General features: G+C 42.2%; 1 protein-coding gene across 1 annotated transcript; it reads left to right on the forward strand.

Moving 5' to 3' along the window:
• The first annotated feature begins 3374 nt into the window (after positions 1-3374).
• Positions 3375-13187, forward strand: ankrd33bb (ankyrin repeat domain 33Bb). Its single transcript, XM_070845725.1, has 5 exons — positions 3375-3869; positions 6897-7026; positions 11881-12021; positions 12231-12394; positions 12531-13187. The coding sequence occupies exons 1-5, from the start codon at positions 3375-3377 to the stop codon at positions 13185-13187; spliced, it is 1587 nt and encodes a 528-aa protein (XP_070701826.1).
• The last annotated feature ends 942 nt before the right edge of the window (positions 13188-14129 follow it).

Here is a 14129-nt window from a genome sequence, read left to right on the forward strand (position 1 = left end):
AATTATTTTACGTCCTTAAAATGACTAATGTGGAGCACTTTATCAGACAGAATGGTGTAATGTGTTTCAGGAGAGGCAGGATTTAACCACCAGAGATTAGTGCTTCTGTGCCTGAAAACAAGTTGGCTCAGTGTGAACTGTGTCCTCATGTGTCAAATCTTACCTGCCCAAGGCAGTTGGCACAAAGCACGTTGGATTCAGCCCAAACTGTCTGACACAGATAGTCGGGTCAGATGCTCAGTTCATCACCATATGAACTAGACTGATTTATGAGCCAACCTGGAATCCAGAACAACCACAGCAAATGATATTTTGTTCCAGTGCAAACTTGGCATTTATGGAAGCAAATGTAAGCCTTAACAATTTAAATGTTACAAACAACTGAATAACTGAAATTTCAACTTGATGTTAAGTAAAAAGGTTTCTTTCTTTGAAATTTCCCGCAGGTTCAAACATGAACATCCAGTCTAGCAAGGATACTTCATCTCCTATAATAACTGATATTTTCAGCCACTTGGGGTCAGTGGAAACAAGCTGTGACACATAATGACCTGTGAGCTGTGCATCATTTACAGTTCAATTTTCACTTTATTTTAGTTCTGTTTTGGTCTCCACCAATTCCTGAGAGTAATATCTGGCTCTTTAGTGGCTAAATGCTCCTCTCTGTTCACCAGCTGGTCTCTGTCTGCTGTTTGATGCTGGGCAGGTAGTGTGCAGTGGGGGTTTTAGAGCTTTTTCACTGACAAAAGCTGTTTTACAGCCCATAACTTCACTGTTTTGGTTCACTGTCACAGCGGCTGTCGACGACAAAACCCCCAAAAAACTAATTTTACAAACACCAAAAAACCAAACAAGGTTATTGACTTGTTTGTAAATGTTTTGGTGTGTAGCATTTAGAGGCTAATGATGAACCAGATATTTCCCTCAGGAGTTGCTGGAGACCAAAAACTGAGCTAAAAGAGAGTGAATATTGGACTTAAATTTGAAGAGGCAAGAAACATGTCTGCTGGATGTGTAAATAGGCAAGCTGATTAAATTATTGTAGTTTATTAAATATGATAATGTGTCTGTTATGTTCACAGCTTATTGTCTGCTGCCCCCAAGTGGCCAATCACTTGTCTATTACATTCAAATTATTATGGCTGTTATTTGCTTCGATGGGCATGCAGCGAGCTAATTTTTACTTTCTGCTTAATGTATCTTGTAATCTTTCTGTCATGCTACTTTAATATCCACTTTGATGCACCTTCTTTTTGTAGTCTTGTACGTTGTCTTAAAACACAACCAGATTAATAAAACATCATCAATTTGACAACAAATGCATTGCATTTAGAAAACAAGCTGCAAATACATACAATACAACACCTTACAGTAATAAATGAAAAGCTGTAAATACAGGAAACGATAACGGTGTTTCTGGAGGACACTACAACTGACCACAGCTCGGACCTGCTTGCCAATGCCATTGTTTGAGAATCATTGAGTTACTGAAGTTGGGTCAGTGTATCATTCGTTAATGTTTATGTTGTGGACTGACTTCTCGTACTGCTCTACTCTGCGCATGTGTGGAAAGTGGCCACTGCACTCAACAGATGGCTTGTAGCCTGTGTAATAATCCTGCAGGCATTGTTAGACCAAAAACATCCCGAGGTACAGGCCACAGTAGGCTAAGCATTGTGATAATGAGATAAGCTCGGCTTCAACATAAAAAGATGTACACATCACACATTAATCTGAGGCCATCTGTCAGCACTGGTGAACCAGACCGTAAAGGTTAAGCGTTTGCCTTAAAAACTAAATCTCTGCAGAAATCATGAAATTGACTCAATTTCGGTTGACCAGTCATCTGGAAACACTAGCATGTTGTGTTAACAGAATTTGCAGCACAATTGTGTATTTGCAGTGTGTTTCCTGGATTCTGTGCATGGGTTTTCAAATTGATAAAGACGTTAGTTCTTAATTGGCTCTCTCTCTCTCTCTAAAAGTTATGTATCTCTAAAAATTAATTGTCATATTTCTGATTTCAAGGAATGACACTGCATTCAAAAGTCTACCTCCGACCAAGATGACATTTGGGCCTGAAGTCTCCACTGTACTGAACTTGACAAATGACGTCATATGGTCCAGTTTGTCCAATCCAATTTAGACTGGCAGTGATTAGTGCGGCAGAAGATGAAACCAGAGGGGGTCGGGGCCAGCTTGACCTGTTGAGCTAATGGAATTAATTCTCTAATAAGGATACCTCTGTCAGAAGGTAGTAAATAAATGTAAACATTGGTGTTGAATTCTTAGGTGTGACTCCACATTTGTTCCATTTATTTGACATATTTTTGTTAAGTGCACACACACACTGCACACACTGGTTCACTTGCTTATATTCTTCTGTTTTCACTGTGTGAAACATCTACAGATATTAAGAGAGAAGATCTTCAAATGTTAAGACATTCCCTCTGTGCTTGTACCATTCAATTGTACACTTTATTGTATTCAGAGAACAGAAAAGAAACAGGAAGCATTCAAACTCTCTTGTCACTGGGGAGGGGAACGCCACAGAACAGCTCGAGCTAGAGAGAGAGCAACTAAAGGGATTACCATGCGTCATTTCAAGAGAATGACTCTCATCCAATTGCCAACCATCATAAAGAAAGCCCAGTGTTTCTCCACAGGGAAACACGGGATTAGCTGCTCAGCGTTGTTAGTGGTGACTGTTAGTGTTTCAAACCAAGACAGCTGCTTGTTCTTCTACTTTCCAGATGACAACTTTAGCTTCAACTTTTCTTCAAGACTTCAGGAGTTCAAGCCGCCCTTCTGGGTTACAAAGCCAGGATGAAACAATGAGACGGATGAAGATTTCAGTGCCTTTGGGAAGAGTCACATGGAAATGGGCAGAGGCTTTTCCACAGTTTGTAACTCATGGATACTCTAACTCCATTTATTTGGAAAAGCAGCGCTGACACACTCAACTTGTGACGCTTCCTTTTCATTGACTCTCCTTGATCGCTTGACCAATCCAGAGTGACCTTAGATCATGCACATGGTCAAACCTTTCTTGAGGTCATCGACTTGTGGAGTTCTGGGGAATCGCGACCTCTGTGGCATCCCGAGGGCATTTATTCAGCAATGATGAAAGATTGGGCGCATGTGTAATGATCTCATGCCTCCCTTGTGACGTCTGGTTACCTTCATCTCCTTGGAAATCTGACAGAGACGGAAACGGATGGAGGTCAGTCGTCTGGTAGGATTCATTCACCTGTCGGATGGGATGAGTCAACGTATTGCAGCAGGTTGGTGGACATAAACTCCAGCTCCTTCAAGAGTAGTCCTGGCACCCCACAAGAATTTTAAAAAGTGTGTGGGGGAAGGGGAGGGTTTAAATGGTGTTAATAACAGAGGAACAAGGTGAAGGTTCAAAGGTTCGAGAGAATGGAGCTGTCGGAGGCATGGGACTGGGTCAGACTGAGGTTAGCGTCAATAAAGTTGCTATGGATACACCTGCCATGTCCATCACAAACGTTGATGAAACCGAGGATGAGTGTGAGGACTCAGAAGACGATGATAACGAGGAGATTGAAGCTGATTACAAACAAAACTATTGGGAGGATGACGACGACGTCTACCAGGAGTTCGAGGAGTTGGACTTCGAGGCCCTGCTGGAACGTTCCGACACGCGGAGCATCGCCTCGGATGATTCTTTCTATCCACCAGACAGTTCAGTTGTGTCCCACATGCAGCGCTCGCTAGCCCTTTACGTCCCTGAGCCCATTTCCTTCTTTAAGGCCTGCTGCAACAACAATGCCATCATTGTCAAGATTATGATTAGACAAGGAGTGACCGAAGAAGAAGTGAAAGAGACGGATAGGAACAGAACTGTAGGTGTCAACACATTTTAATGAAATGTTTGATTTTCAGGCACTCCTGGGTTTGGTTTTTTACTGTTAATGTGAAACAAGGGAAGACATTTTGTTTACGGTTTTCTGAATATTGACCTAAAGAATCATAATGTGTTTCTGCTGGAAGCCTTTGCTCACAAAGGTTACAAGAGATGAGAATACACGGGTATCAAATTTAAAGGATTGCAGTGTTAATGTAAGTTTTAGCAAACATTTCATGCATACTGGAGATGAGTGCTGACCATTTACCAATGAAGTCTGTAGAGTTTCAGGGTTTTTAGATGTGCTTTAGTACTTTACAAGCAGCCACTGGTTTCCATTCATTCATTAGATTCATTTGATTTTAATAGTCTGCACTGTTTAAATGAAACAATAATATAACACTGGCCAAAGTTTATGCGCTGTCACTGCTAAATCCTAAATTCAAGCAAATTTTGAGTCAGTCAGTTAATACTGTGTACTCTGTAGCAATAGTCGGAGACAATGACTGCTTCAAAAGTTATTATACTCACTTTAATAATAACGTCTCAGCCTTGAGACCTGATAAAGGTCGACTGAACCGACCAATGTGCAGGATTTGGTTCTCACAGTAGAAATACATTCAAACGTTAAGTTCTCATGATTCGAAGTAAACAGGTCAAAATGTGCAAAGCCATTGGTATGGGCCCCTGAACTTGAACTGATTAAATATATTGATGCCATCAGTGGTAATTGTGTCTCATTGTCAGTGGAGTTTATGTACAGCTGTGTGCAGGCTCAGTGCTACAGCACAGCCCGCAGTATTGACCACAGCGTAAGCCTTCCACTTCCACTCAAAATAGTGGCATTATGACTCTTTATTTCAAAGTTTGGTTCCAAACAGCGCTGTAGAGGTCATGGTGCCAACTGTAACAAGTCACGCAAGACATTGTGTTATTTAAAACCATAATGATATTATAATTCGGTATGGGAGCTGCTGGTTTCGCCCCAGCATGCATATCTACTGTACATATTCCTGCAATGCTGATTGGCCTCTCAGTACCAGTTTAGCCATTGTAAGCTGTTAAGTGTTACGTCCACAACTTACAAATATCAATCAGAAACTCACAAATTCTTGAGATTTTAGAGTTTAGTTTAGAGTTCAGTAAACACAAACTTGTTGCAGCTCCTCAACACCAGTGAGCTCCTGAAGGTCAAATCCTGAAGGAGGGTTCAAAGCAGTTGGTTAAGCCTCCAGTGACAGATGGGTGGTGTAAACTGCATGGTGACAGTGTCAGGAAGCAGCTTGCCATCAGAGCTGAGCTTTTAGAGGGCTCGCTAAGACATTGACCCAAGCACTTGGTAAGAGATACTGCATGCTTGGCTCTATGGCAGTAATGTCTTTCAGGACACCTAGGAGTGTGCTGACATAGTGCTGCTATGGAAATGAGCTGAGTCATTCCTGATAATCACCCTCTTTAACATTCCTGACTGCAAGAAATGTTATCTTGCATCACCCTCACCAGTGGTTCGACTTCGTCTTTGTTCAGGACAGTCACACTGCCAGGACATGACTTCAGAACTGTCACCTGATTCCTAGCATTATGTGCAATGGAGGGATGTACAGAGGCAGCTCAAGCCATGTTGGTTAAAATTATTTCAGCTATTAATACACATTCGCTCTTATTTGTCATCTTAAAGATGAAAGCTTTGAGATAATTTGCTAGAATTCACGACATTAATTGTTTAATTAAGTTCCTGTCTTTTCCCATGAGGGTTTAATTGGTCACCCAGGTCTGTAGCTCCATCTTTTGAGGTGCTTTATTACTAATCAGGAGTGGGCCATGGGGAAGACATCATCTACTGGAACTTTTTTATTTATTGGAATCAGAATTTTGTTGGAAAAACAACAAAATGTGGTTAAATTGGTGGGATGTAATGAGAATGTTGATCAGAACTTTTTTTTTTTTAATCACAAGTACAAACAGAAAAACAAAGAAAACAAAGTTTAACATGTGGTCTGTATGTGAACGGATTATCTTTATAATGACATCTAACCCGCACACCACCTCCAGATGTGATCTGACTGATCTGATCTCATTCCAAACACAATACATTCTGCTTGCATTTAAATCTGGCATTAGCATGTATTTTTCCTTATCCAGATGGTTTATCCACACACAGATCAGATGTTAATGCTGGGGGTCAGACTTAGACATATACGGTTTTCCTTTGCAGTGGAGGGATCCTACAGGGAAGTTAACTGTAGGAGTCTAAATAAGTGGTTTAGATAGTGTGTACCCTGTGATCATTTGACCAATTTTATTATAAGCATAACTGGATTTATTCTTTCCAGCATAGCTGGAGTGAGATCAGATCTCAGCAATTAAAACTGATGAGAAACTGTTGCAAAACTGATAAATATTCTGACTAAAAGACCTGTTTTACTTTGAACTTTAAAGGTGGACTAGAGAGTGTGCACCCCTAGATCTAGCCAGGCTTAGTCAGGTTTTCCTTAATGTTGCGCAGACAACAATTATTTGCTACATAATGGCCAACTCTTGCAGATCACATCGCCAGCTGGTTAAACTCTGTGTGCAAGGTGAATTATTATTACCAGTCAGCAGAAAGGCTTATTTACTCATTTAGTCTCTAAAGCTTGACAATGCACCCCCCTGTCCTTCTGTAAAAATGTGCCCCTAATCCAACTCTGATTGAACAGCTATTGCTTTTTTAATTTTTTTTAAACCATCCAGTAGCAATTTGGACGACTGGGCGCTTGGCGAGTGACCACTCCAGTTGTCTGTTAGCCACTGTAAAAAAACCCCAAAAAACAGCCTTTTACTTTGCTTGTTGGCAGCATGACTGATAAGCGTTATATCTTTTTATGAGAATCACTGCAGAGCCTTTCACCTGTGAGGAAATACGGCTCTTCTACGAATCTTCACCGCAGCCCCAAGACACCATTTTGGTGTTTTTAAGAGCCAAAATCAATCAGAGACAAAAAGGAGAGAAAAACACTCAACCACTGTTGTTTTTGTGTTTCAGTCCGGTCTGATTGTGGCGTGCTACCATGGCTACGTGGACGTGGTCATGGCCCTCTCTCAGTGCCCGTACCTTGATGTTAACTGGCAGGACAACGAGGGCAACACTGCTCTTATTACCGCAGCACAAGCAGGTAAACACACCACCGGCCAATGAGTTGAACACACACACACACACACACACACACACACACACACACACACACATATATACAGTATATTTCAGAATCTATGAACATGTATTGATGCAGTTATTGTAATGGAGGAGAGCCTTTCACTTATAACTAAAGAGACGTCATCTCTGGACTATGTGGGCATGCCCAGACTGTACTTTATTAACCCCCCCCCCCCAACTCTCCTGGTTGTTATTAGGTTTGCACTTATTCTCTATTTTGCCGTGAGTGAGATGAGAACACTGATACCACTCTAATGTCTCTATGATGAACGTGAAGCTACCACCAACAACTGGCTGATCAAGCTGAGCACAAAGACAGGAAACAAGAGGAAACAAGAGGAAACAAGAGGAATCATTTCTTGAATTTGAACAAAGATGACCAAATGGCAATTGGCAATGGCAATTTTATTTATATTGCACATTTAAATACAGGTAAACTCAATGTGCGTTACATTAAAAAGGCAAAAAATGTGAACATTTCAACATGAACATGAGCAGCATACACGAGTAGAATACAGAAACACAGACCAATAATCCTTCCCACCCAGCATGGTGTGGTAACAGTCAAGCACAAGTTTCTTTGGAGGTTATGAGCCAGAGTATTTCTTGGCCGGCCTTGGTTATAGGGATCTTATTATCTTTGGACAGCTGCTGTCCCTGTCTCTGGTCTACGCTGTGCGAGGTTAGCTGGCAGCTGGTGGTAGCTTCAAATTTACATACAGGAATGAGAGCGGTATCAGGCATCGGACTCTCAGCAAGGAGGCAAATAAGCTTATTTCCCAAACTGCGAAATGAAAGTTTACCAAAGTCTCCCTGAGCAGAGGTCTGATCGGCCAGAGGAGCTGAAGCACCGGTGTGGGGGGTGCAGGCCTTGAGACACACACGTGTCCTAAACTGTGTTATAAACTGTACGTGTTCACGGCTACGCTGCTAATGTCTCATCATTTGGGTGGTATTCATTTATAGATTTGATAACTACTGCACCATATATTTATGGCAGCCGATTGCTGCCACCATGACAAGAAGAGTTTCTTGTTATAACAGGAGCATTATCTCATTTTTACAAGACCCTTTTTATGTCAGAACAAGATATTTTCATGATTCACAATGTATTTTCTCATTTCTACTATATACCAAATTATTTGATTTTCATTAGAACACATCAGTCCGTCTCACAGCATCACAAAACGTTGTTATGTCCTAAAATGAACGTACCTGCCTTAACATGACCATTTCATTGGTGTAACAAGACACCCAGTAATGGCTTAAGATGTGAAGATTTGTAATGCTTTGGATGATACAAGGCGAGTATCATCCATTTCTCCAGCTCTCCTCTTTATCCACTGATGCATTATGAGGTCGCGGATGATTGGACAGCCATAATATATGATTAATTATGTCATATGGTTGCTCGAAGCTACAACCAATACAATTAAAGCAGCAGAAGTTTCTTGTAAAAAGGAAATAATTTGGTCTTTGGGAAATGAAATTGAAATTGAAAAGCCTCAATTATCAGTTGAGCTTATGGTTTGAGAATACGTGAAGAAGAACTAACGCAACCCTTAGTGTATCAGATGAAAAGTTGAATTCATGTTGGTATTATATGCAGATGAACAATGTTTAACTTTCCTCTATGTTGCTTATTTCACTGTTAAGTCAGTTATTCAATCAAACAGCCACCAGAGGGGACAAATGCCCACTGGATGATGTATTTTGTTAAACATTGTTCATTTACACACACTACGTAACTAAACCATATATACTCTATATACTATAACATTGTAATGATACACAAAGTCACTTTAAGTTCATTACACTCAGGGGCTGTACCGCTACAGCCACATCTGGACTGGTGTCACCCAACTGTTTGATAAGTCAACAATACGAGTGGTTTATGTTATGACCAACCATTTTTATTAATTTTTAACATAAATGTTTCTATGAAGGCTTTTCCGCTTCACGTTAAACATTTCTCTGCATAAAAACATGACATCGCTAAGGCCCTCATGTCCTCCTCGATTCTAAAAACCATCAAGTTTATTTGTCTGTGTTTCATAGCGGAAGTGGCTTCATCATCCATGAGCCTCGACTGAACACATCCGCTTCGTATTACGTTACAAAAAACGTTGACGCCCGTGTTAGCTAACGATAAACTGAGCCAGTGTCTTCTCTGCTTGTGCGAGTGTTACACTGTGTTTTAGCACGAAACAGACAAGAACTCCAGTGGTTTACCTCAAAAGTAAAAATGTGGTTATTTCCTGCTTGTGGTCTCTTCAGCTCTCAGGCAGGTGACAGATAATGGTGTCTTTAAAGCAACTTAATGGAAACTGTGGTTTTATAGCTGCAGCCATCAATACTAACATTGTACTCACCACAATAATTAGTAGAAACGCAACGGCCTGCACCAGCGAAGCTTTAACTTACACCAGCCTCATATGTAAAGACAAAGGTCAATTTACTATTTAAGCATTAAATGATTCCATTTTCTAACTGAAGCTAATGAAATCATGTGTTTGAGGGGAGACAGCCGCTCTGACGGGGATCCTGGGTCCTAATAACAGCTCACTGTTCCTCTCAGACTAAAAAGGTTTGGATACAAATTACATGACCAGACCTGAATTATTCTCACTTCAGATACTTCCAGGATCTCTGATTTAATTCGGCTGAAATTAAAATATTACATTTCTGTCACAATTTGAGGCATATTAATAACCATTTTACCTTATTTAAACTTCTAAACACAATTGAATATTTAATCTGTGTATATGTTACCTTGCATACTTACATATATATATCTCCCCACTACTTCAGATGCATAATTTACTGTGGTGGAAAATGTATTGCAGAGAATTGAGTTTCAGAATTGGTCCAAATTAAAGCACAGAGCATATTATGAGGTCTGGTGCTTCCATTTGCAAGAATCACTGTTATTTGCTGATATTAGAAAGTACCACGGTAAGTAATTTCATAGCGATGCAGCCACATGTATCAGACATGGCACCTTGGCCTCTCATCTGCTAACGATGATGAATGGCTCTCTGCGGCCTGTGATGAATAGCCGCAGACTACTCTTCATTTTCTGCTTCATTAAAAGACGTATCGATCCCATGACAAAGTACTCTGCAACACCTCAGGGGAGCAGGTGTGCACGACTCTGAGTCCACATGGCTGTGGAAAAGTGGTGTAATGCCTGAGAGGAAAAACTTTCCCCTAAAACCCTTGAGTACAGATAGAAAGTGTCTAGACATGTGTTGGCAATAAAAGCCAAGTCCCCCCAGAGGTGAACCCCCTGTGTTAACCATCCTCGTCACCCGTCCATTCGACCATGCTTCTGCTTCCAGCTCTATCCCCTTAATGGATTCCTGTTGCGTGCTCAAACTCTGCATTGTGTTCACTTCAAGGAATTTCAGGAGATCAGACGGTTTCATTAACCCGGATTTAGGCTGGATTTACTCAATTAGGAACTCAGGTTGTGAACGTTTAAGAAGCTGCAGTGAATGGTAAAAAGCTGCAGTTTAACTCGGGAGCTCGTCTGCAACAGTGAAGCGACTTCTTCGGTCTCCAGAGTGGCTGACAAAGTACAGGCTCAAAGCCAGCTCGCAGCCTTGGCTCTAAACTGTAGACGGTCTGAGGATGAACTCAACATTATTTAAACACTCTTTTTCCCCCCAAAGAAATAAAAGGTTCCTTAAGAAATGAAAGGCGTTTGTTTGTATGCAGATTTCACGTGTCGTCATTAGTAACTCTAATATATATATATATATATTTATAATATTGTTTAACATTCAAAAATATAATGTATATCGACAAATTTCCATATAAAATCAAAACAAAACTGCATTAAAGCCAAGTGGCTCATTCAAACTGGGCCGTCTGACTGTGTATTTTGCACTATATTAGGCTGCACAGGCCTGTATGTGGACTGACTGAAAAGAAGCTGAGAAGCTGGCCAGTATTTCTGAGACAATAACCAAGTCAGCCTCACAACTGTTTAAAAAGAGTCTAAAGGGGACAGGTGTAATGAGTGTGAAAACACTGTTAACCCTTTCATGCATAGAGGTCACTACAGTGTACAGCTATTCAAAAGCTGTTTTCTTGTTCATGAGTTTTGATGGCACATCAGCCACTACTGCATCATCTCATACAATGCTACCCAGTAGGAAGCCATTGCAAGTAAAAAAAAAAAAAAAAAAAAAAAGAGTGAAACCAAGATGGTCGACAGACAGCCAGAAACACCAAGTTGCTCATTTTTTTCTGTTCAAACCTTCTAGAAAAAGAGACCCTTGCAGCTGAGAAAAATATGGTGACATCAAGTAACATCTAAGGAGTCATGCAATTTTTCCAAGTATTGATTTTATATTGGGAGGAAATTATGATTAATCACATGTCCACATGTCCACTGAAGTGTACAACAGTGGCTATATTTCAACTACTGGAAAAATGTAAAAATATCTGTATAAAATTTGGGTTGAAAAAGAAATCTTGTTTTTCATGCCTAAAGATGAATAAGAACACTTAGTAAAATAATCCTGACTGAGGTTATCATAATTCATGCATGAAAGGGTTAATGTGAAGGACCCAAAACCCACCGACCGGCCAGCTGACCAACACCAATCCTCATAGGAGCACACTGAAAGTGACACATGGACACTAACTCCCACCTACCACATATTTTCCTAGAAATTCTACATTGTGGAGGTTTTTGGTTTTTTTTTTAAATGAAAGAAACGCACACAGTATGGGAGATAAATCAGTGCTAAAGTGAAGAAACCCCCTCCTGCTTAACACCCGTCTGTGTCTCTCCTGTCTGCAGGTCACATGTTCATCTGTTACTACCTGCTCAACTACTTCCCTGGGCTGGACATCGAGAGGAGGAACTGTCATGGCTTCACAGCTTTGATGAAGGCTGCCATGCAGGGCCGGGCCGAGTGCGTCAGGGCTCTCATGCTGGCTGGTAAAACACTAATATTTGTACATTCATCAAAATCAATGGACATCAGTTCTAGAAAAATCGCATCTTGCATGAAAGTCTTGAATGAGCAACTGAGAGTCGTGTGTATTTGCTGTTTGGGTGAATGTGCAAATGAGGAGCAGGTTACGGGGCAGCTTTAGTCACAGGTTCTCCCCGGCATCGACGACTTCCATAACTCCTTGTGTTTCCAGGAGGGAATATTCAGGCACGGGACTACGGCCGCAGTATGACCCCCAGGGAGTGGGCTCTCTTCACCGGTCGATACGAAACGGCCAACCTGATATATCGGCTGATGTCCAAGCCCTGTGCTGAGCAGTTCTGTGACTCCTTCTCCTTGGAGTGGCCCATGCTAGAGGTGAATAAATTCATCACGAATGCTGTCTTGCCATTGAATGCACCACATAATGATTTTTATTCCCCCTGTGAGAAATCCAATACAGGGATTCAAAATGTGTCCTAAACCTAAACCTATTACGTCTGATCTTGTCAAGGAGCTGGTGGCCCAGGGCCAAGAGCCAAGGTCCTGCTGGAAGCGTCTGATCAGCAACCTGTCCTGCTGCCCTTATAGGCTTTACATCAACAGAAAGGTAAACCCCGTGGATGACGGCGTTCTCGACCACATGGTCCGGATCACCACCAGCATCTCCAGTCCATTCGTTACCACAGCTTGCCGGACGGTGTGTCCAGGCAGCCCGCCGTGCATCGGGAAGCGTCGTCCCGCCGTGCAGGAGATCCTGAGGAGGCAACGGGTGTCCGAGCTGAAGCGTCTGGGCCCCGACAGACTGAACAACTACAAGAGATTTTTCCAGAACTCGCGGGTCCTCCTCATCCCCAAGGCGAGGGACAGGAGGGCCAGCCTCCAGCCTCAGCTGCTGAGCGACATGGCCGCCGCGTCCACGGTGGCCTTGAGACGAGCGAGTCTGCTGCCTCTGAACATGCTGAGGAGAAGCAGCGTGCGGCCAGGCATTGTGGTGCCCAAAGTGAGGCTCTGCAAAGCCCCGTCCCAGAGCTTCATACCAGAAAAAATCAGACGGAGCAGCAACCAGAACCAGCTCCAGATCCCCAAGTGGACCTACAAGATGAAGAGAATAGAGAGGAGGCAGGAGGAGGAGAGGAACAGGCTGTCACCTCTGACGAACAGGAAGTGAAGGGATGCACTACTGGATGCTCAGAAAGCAGCACATGACTTACTGCAATTTCAAAAAGACAGCACAAACTCTTTTAATGTGAATAGAACCGCTAATCCTCAGTTTTGTTTGCTGAGATTGCCGACATTGGATTTGTTGCCTTGTTCCTACTTGAGTTCACACACTTCGCTTGTGAGGCATAATTTGTGTTGCAGTGTGTGAGAGATGTGAGCTCAGGCAGGGAAACACCCCCCCCCCCCCCCCCCCCCACACACACACACACAGAACTGTATTTGTAATATATAAATACAATAAATTTCAATCACATGTGGCAAAAGAAGTGTAAGGGTTTCAGTGTGCTACACAAGACGTGCTCATCAAATGGTCTAAAGCAGCGGAGGGAGTGGTAAGAAAGGCAGAGATTACTAAGAGAAGGAAAGAATGAGTAAAGGACATATGAAATAAGTAAAATGTTGAATTTGACAGTAAACGTTGCTAAAGAGGAGTATCAAGAGGGCTCAAAGGCAGGAAGGTGTCAGCCAGTCGGAGGGATTTCACAGGATGGATAGAAGATCTGCAACACGGCCAGATGAAGACAGGTGAGCGGCTGCTGCAGCACATTTCCACAGGAACGGATCGCTGAGCGCGCAGGACGAAAACCGAGGGAGCCATCTTCCGCTGATACGTACACTGTAGTGCTATTTGCCAGGAAGGGACAAGCTTATGAGCAGTATTTGACAGCTGAGCTGAGGAGCCAGCTCACACAGGCTTTGTAAGAGCTTTGTGGAGAACTGGAAAGGCAGAGCCAAAAATAAACAGCTTAGTGCGAGACTGTGACTTGTTGACTTCCAAAATAATCACACGAGATAGTCCCACCGCTCCTGTTCTCCTGCACTGAGGGCCTCCATTAGTAGTCGGACAACATGTGTATTTGAGTTTTGCATTGGAATGTGGAGAACTGAA

Source organism: Pempheris klunzingeri, chromosome 15, assembly GCF_042242105.1.
Source record: "Pempheris klunzingeri isolate RE-2024b chromosome 15, fPemKlu1.hap1, whole genome shotgun sequence".
NCBI lineage: Eukaryota > Metazoa > Chordata > Actinopteri > Acropomatiformes > Pempheridae > Pempheris > Pempheris klunzingeri.

Excerpts from the sequence above, each read along its gene's own strand:
- ankrd33bb (XM_070845725.1), top strand. The coding sequence starts at position 3,375 with ATGGTGTTAATAACAGAGGAACAAGGTGAAGGTTCAAAGGTTCGAGAG. Across the intron at positions 12,022-12,230 it reads CAGGGCTCTCATGCTGGCTG|GAGGGAATATTCAGGCACGG; the intron begins GTAAAACACTAA and ends TTGTGTTTCCAG. Across the intron at positions 12,395-12,530 it reads TGGAGTGGCCCATGCTAGAG|GAGCTGGTGGCCCAGGGCCA; the intron begins GTGAATAAATTC and ends GATCTTGTCAAG.